Raw genomic sequence first — 6,271 nt, 5'->3', positions numbered from 1 at the left:
GGAGAACTGATTACAAGCCTCTATTCTGTTTCATATGTTGTCCATGCTGCTTTCTTCTCTGAATTTATTGGGCTGTGATGGTTCACATATCTCCAGAGACAGTTTGGCCACATCCTTTGGAGCATCAGCCTCCCTGCATCACTAGATCACTTCGCCCACAAACCTGTAAAATTTACGTAAGTGCTCCCCCAGCGCCCATGGTTCCCAGCGTTGGATTGTTCTCTGCTGACTTTCCCATGGTGTCTGTCACCTCAGGAGAGTGCAATCAGGTCTGCACAGAGCCAAGGCAGAGATATTAACTGTGACTGCCAGTGCTCGTGAGAATAGTGTCTATTGTTCCCAGAAGAAGAAAAATCCCTCTACCCAGATGTCCTGGCCCCGAGTTTGAATAGTAACATTGAATGGACAAAGAGAGACACAAATTGCTCAGCAGGTTTGTTGTCAAAAGAAGAATGGTCTGAAAGCACTCTCAGGGATGAAAGCTGGCACTGAGACAGGAGAAGCACTGTTGTGCCTTGTGGGAGAAACCGGAAATTCTCCTTTCTTGTCCCTGTCACTTTGGTAGATTGTCTGTGTCCTAAGGCACAGCAGAAGAGAGGCTTAGTTGAAGGGCTGACATTTGGGATACAAAGGGAAACTAATCTATTAATGTTACTTCAGCATCCTGTAGCTCAGCATTGCCTCTGCTATTAACCTGCCAGTCTTCTCTTCATGTGGGGAGAGTGGGCTTGATCAGACTCACACCAAAGACGTGGTTCGTGGTATGGTGCAGAAGTGCCTGTGGAGCTGGCTGGATTCCAGCCAGACTGCTCCAAAAGTCTCCCTCACCTCCTTGTGCATCCTCCTTGTGCATCCTCCTTGTGCATCCTCCTTGTGCATCCTCGTTTGTGTGAAGGGTCCGAGGGACCCTCCCCCAATCTCACCCCACTGCCCTGGTGGGTCTGCAGCTCCCTGGGGTTTTCTGTTCCATCGTTTGCCTAACAGCATCATTAGCTCACTCCTCACAGGGATCAGTCTATCCTCTCAAACAGCAGTGTATTTACATTGCCTGGCATGCAGCTCTGGAGCTGGGACATGCTTTCCTGGCCTTCTACAAGTGCTTAAAGCCTTTTCCTTGTGCTGTTTGCAGGATAGTTTGTACAGTACTGCTGCTGAGCACTTTGCCTTGCAGCAAATGCCATCTGGTGTAATCTTTGTGGGCTCTTTGTTTTAATGCACAGGTATTAAGTAAGTGTTTAGCATGCATGGGTTGTATGGGGGATGAAGCAGGCTTGCCTGGGTCCTGAGCTGGGGAAACCCTGCATTTTTACCATCCTGCTGGTTTTAAGCACCACAGGTACACAGATACCTCTGTGGTTTTCGGGAAGCACAGACTGCAAAATCTCATGCTGGAGACAACATTTTAACACTGGACAGGACGAATCTATCATCTCTGTGCATCAGTTTCTCAAGTAGAAATGATGTGAGAGATTGGAAACTCATGGAGCAGCTCAGGAAAGCTGGTTTCTAAACCCAGTTTTTGGGCTCTGAGTATGCCTGGCTGAGGGCTCAGTGCCCAGAGTGCCCCAGGGATCCCCACATGGTCAGGGATCTACATGTGTTGTGACTGTGACCTTCCTCCTGACACTCCTCCTGAAAGTAGGTGGTTCCTGAAGCCTTGGGTAGATGCTCAGACATTTTCTGGCAGCAGCAGCACCCACCAGCTCTCCTTTTGTATGGGACAAAGCACTCTGCAAGGTAATAAGATTGTGGGGCATTGGGAGGGGATGGGAAAAGCCAGGCTGATAATTAGGATATATGGTCTTGAAGAGACCTGCTGATCCCACAGGCAAGGAGGACACTGCTGAGCAGTTTTTGGAGCTGTTTTCTTTCTAAAAATTTGTGTTGACGATCCTGGCTAGTTTCTAGGCCCTTTCTCTTGTAAATTTTAATTAAAAAAGAGTGAATAGGTAAGTGGCTGGGGTCTCTGACATGTTCCCTTATTAAATTCACTCTCAAAGACTTGCTTTGATTCAATCAGAAATATTTAATGAGACTTTACCTGATTTGAGCTCATTCCCTAAGGCTGAGTCAGTATTTGAGGCTGGCATGGGCACTGAGGGATCCCCTGCAAAGGCAGCACTAATCCCGTCTGGCATCAGAGGAGCTCAGAGGCTGCTGCCCGTGCCAGGTTGTCACTAGATGTCTGGGCAGTTGTAATGGAGCTGTGAATTACTCTTGCTCTGGAGGATTGCTGGGTGAGCCTTGGATGGTGTTGGGCCACATGCTGATCTCAAGAGAGAGCCTGTTTCTCCTTTAGAAAAATGGGATTTAAGTTAAGTGCCATGATTTTCACTCCCTTTAGTCTTACCTTCCCTCAGCAAGCAAAACCATGCCTGTTTGTGGTAAGTAATGTTGTGTGGTGCCTGTATTGTAAAGGCTGCAGAGGGAAGCTGGGGTTTGACCCCACTGTGCCATTCTCCCTGCATACCAAAAGCTGAGGCCAGCCTGCAGGAGGTCTGCTGATGCTCCCTGTAAAGCCAGCTGGCTTCTTCAGCTTCAAAAACCCCTGCAATCTTACTCTGCAGTAAAAGTAAATTAATTTGATTCATACCTGAGACATCTTACATAAACATTCAGGCCAAATTCTCCACTGATAGCAGGTAATTTTTTTTCCTTTAAAATCTATCACTTCTGTCTTAGTGGAAAATCATGTGCTAGTCAGGAACCCCCAGGAGCTGTTGTGGGGTTGTTCTGTGTATCCAAAGCAAGAACTGTGGAGGTACTTAAGTGAGAAACTTGCTAAGGAAAATGGTTTGTAGCAGGAAATCTCCCTCCAGAAGAATATGGAATTCTGCTTGGGACACTTCAGGCCCCCCGGTGGCCTGGCTGCAGTGTGCACAGGTGAGAATCGCACTGGAATGACTAACAAAGCAGTAACTTCATCAGCTGGAGCTGATACAGGGGTGTTCTAAAGCAGCTATAGGTGATGGGGCAGCAATGCTGGGGAAGGACAAAAGCAACTGCTGCTGCTGTCCATTCAGTGCACAAAAGCAATCCCCCAGAGTTACTTGGGGATTCCTGGGCTCAGAGACTGACAGGACACTAAGGAGCTCATTGGCAGGCTTGTGTCAACGGGTGGGATAGGAGAGGCCAGGGAGTGGGACCTTCCCCAGGACTTCGTGCTGTAGCTACAGTGCCTCCCCAAGCTTTCTGTGGGAGTGGAGCCACCAGGAGATATTTCACAGATGTGTCTGTTTTGGTGTCTGTTCTGTAAAGGCCTCAAACTGTTTTCTTTCGTAACTTTTTTCCTCCCTTTCCAGCTTCCCCTCAGAGACTACAGCAGGCACTAAGCCTGTACACAGTTGCTATCTAGTGGCCAGAGGAAGGTAGTGGAAGGTTTTTCACTGCTGTTCTGTGCAAGAGGACTGAGCTACAGAGATACCTGCAGCAGTTTATGTGTATTCATGTAAATTGTCGGGGCTACTGCTGTTCTACAGTGGGTTAGATCTCCAAAAATTGTTTTACTTGACAGTGCAGTCACTACTATTTAAGCTATAGTTCTTTGCAGTTGTAGACTGCATAGCTAAGGATTTGTAGTAACTAATGGTGTTGGGTATTTGATGTACTTGAAATCTACTGGAAAGTAGAGCAGGGACAAGCCCCGTTACTGAGAAAAACACTGGTAACATAATATACTCAACATTTTATTATAAAACCCTCTAAAGCGCCACTTTATAGGTCACAGTTACAACAAAGGAAATGCCTTGAGTTAGGAAAACAATGGGGACACAGGGACATTGTTTAACATTTCTTGTTTGGGGAAAGTGTGCTGTTCAGGACTTGCCTATGTTTACCATTCCCTCATGGAGACATCCCAGAAGGACCACTGAAGCTGACTGGGCTGTGAAGGGGAAAGCAGAGCTGCTCTTGTCCATCGCTGTCTCAGTACCACTGTGAAATGTCTGGACAACTTCTGGAGGATGACAGCAGGCTGTATGGTGAGGGCACAGCACTACATGGATATTTAGGGTATAGAGAGGGTCTCTTGCCAGCTCATCATGGGTCAAAAAAAAAGCTTCATGGAGCCTGTGGCCTTCTGGAGAAGGAAGTCCCCATGGTCCTGAACCAGAAGAGTCAGCTGTTTATTTGCATGAATTTTTCCTATGTGGAAAACCTTGCACAGGGGCAACCTGACAGCTGAGGCTCCTGAGGCCTGGGATTAGCAGTTCCTCCATCTGCACCAGAGTGGAAACTAAAGAGTAAAAAAAATGGGAGCAAGGTTGCCTTTCTTGCTTGCAGGATACCCTGACCAAATGTTTTGTTGCACCCTGGCTCTGTGATGAGGGCAAGCAAGCCCAGAACCCCTTGTCAGCACATTCTCTCACTCACCCCAGTGACACCACCAGCTCTGGACATCACAGCCCTGTTCATCCCACTGGCTGTTTGGCCTTTGCATGAAGAAAGAACAGCCCTTTATGGTGGTCTCAGGCCTGTCAAAGATTCTCAAGGGTGAGGAAAGTACATCATCTTTCCTGTCTGCCTTTACCCTGGCTCTGGTGTAGCCACAGCACCCCAGGGACAACCCGTCCAGGGAACTGGTGCTGCTTTAACTTTGTAGGGTTGGAAAACAGCTCCAGCCCCATACAGTCAACCCAGTTACTGAGCCTGGGTTCCGAGGCTGAAGGGCCATCAGAGGAGACAGAGAGAGGTGTCTCCAGGCCATCAGCCATGTCAGCAGGTGACAGGGAGGAGAGGAGTGCATAGATTTCTGCCAACCCACTACCACCCTTCAAATTTCACTGTCTCTATGTTTAGCAGTTCCAAATATCCAACATCTTTCATTAGAAAGCTTGGGTAGGATAGAGAGGGGTGGGCTTTGTGGGCCATACTGCCAGGGCCCAAAGACAGTATTAATGATTAGGAAATAAGGGTGACAGCACCGAGGTGGCCAGCAGCTCAGCAGAGCCCTGGCAGTGCAGCCTTACTGCAGGGAAGGCTGCTCAGCCCTCCAGTGTGGAGGGACTCAGGGGCACAGGGATATCTTCAGCACATTCAACAGCTGCAGCTCTGTGAGGAACAGACACCATCACAGCTGGGGCAGGAGCATGGGGACAGCTTTACCTCCCCTCTCTTGGGAAAGGGAAAGCCCTGAAGGATACACTGGGATCCAGCTTTCCCATAAAACAGCTGAGCAAGCCCTCAAATACGACTTCTTTTCTTTTTTCTTTTTTTTTTCCCCCCCCCAGAACTAACTCCTGAGGTGAAGTAAGATCTTCAAGAAAATTAACTGAATCTGCCTGGCAGATCTGCCTGGCAGATCTGCCTGGCAGATCTTCTTTGCCCAGAGCTCTTGGTGCTGGCCAGTCTGTAACACAGCTTACAGCATGAGAAGGTGAGTAGCTCAACATTCTAGCAAATCTGCAGCTGGTAGGAGATGCTGGAATGCATCAGGACACTGATAAAAAATGCCCTGGACAAGCTGCTGTGTGCTTCTCCTTCATGTTGAAGCATTGCTCACATGTGGGGCTAGCCCTTGACTGAAGGCTGGATGAAATGCAGCTGAGTGATGACTGGCAGCAAGACAGGTGAGACTTCAGTTGACTCCAATTTATCAGGACAGGTTGGAACCCACCAGGCTGAGGAATAGTAGAGGCCCCTTCTGAATCCACTACAGTCACTAATATAGAAACCTTAATAACTCATTGATAAACCTTCAGAGTAGAAATACACAAAACACCCCTATGTACAGTAACATTCTTGTTTACATCAGCTGGGTTAGGACTTTGATGGAAGGATTGCCACTGGTTGTGTTATTGTTTTAGCTACGTGATTGGGATTTGTCTGGAAAGAGCAAGTTCATTTGGGATAACTCGTTAGCAGCAGCTGCTGACTCCAGTGCTGCATCTGAGCCCCTGGCGCGATGTGGAGGAGGCACTTGGTGTGTGGTGGTGTGGAACACCCAACCTCCACCGACAGATGGTTGAATCCCCTGGGCCATGCGTGGGCAATTCGAGTCTTTAGTCCATCTCTGAACAATGTGCTTCTAACTAGCTCCCTTTTTCTCCCATTCCTGCCAAGGAATAAAGGCAAATTAGTTGAAATGCAAATCAGGCAAGCCACAGTAGCCATAAAGTGCAACATGATCATCTGGTCCCCGGGTGGTTTTGGCTGCAGGGTGGGTCAGGGATGTCTCTAAGTTATAAACAATACATATATTTACTCATTTAAATTGTAGGCAAGACAAACCCAGGTGAAAAGACTGGAGGAAAACCAGGCTGACGTGCTCTGA

At 48.0% G+C, this 6,271-nt stretch overlaps 1 protein-coding gene across 5 annotated transcripts in view; it reads right to left on the bottom strand.

The window, feature by feature from the left end:
• Positions 1 to 3,670: 3,670 nt before the first annotated feature.
• The window catches only part of AFAP1L2 (actin filament associated protein 1 like 2), a 66,085-nt gene continuing 63,484 nt past the window's right edge, over positions 3,671 to 6,271 (bottom strand). For all 5 annotated transcript variants that reach the window (XM_048311114.1, XM_048311112.1, XM_048311113.1 and 2 more), the window contains one exon: positions 3,671 to 6,052. In XM_048311114.1, coding sequence (XP_048167071.1) covers positions 6,026 to 6,052 — 27 coding nt within the window. In that variant the 3' untranslated portion in view covers positions 3,671 to 6,025. The remainder of the gene's footprint in view (positions 6,053 to 6,271) is intronic.

The sequence above is a fragment of the Corvus hawaiiensis genome, chromosome 8, assembly GCF_020740725.1.
Source record: "Corvus hawaiiensis isolate bCorHaw1 chromosome 8, bCorHaw1.pri.cur, whole genome shotgun sequence".
Lineage (NCBI taxonomy): Eukaryota > Metazoa > Chordata > Aves > Passeriformes > Corvidae > Corvus > Corvus hawaiiensis.
Note: the sequence above shows the minus strand (reverse complement) of the source record. Positions and strands in the feature narration are given on the sequence as shown.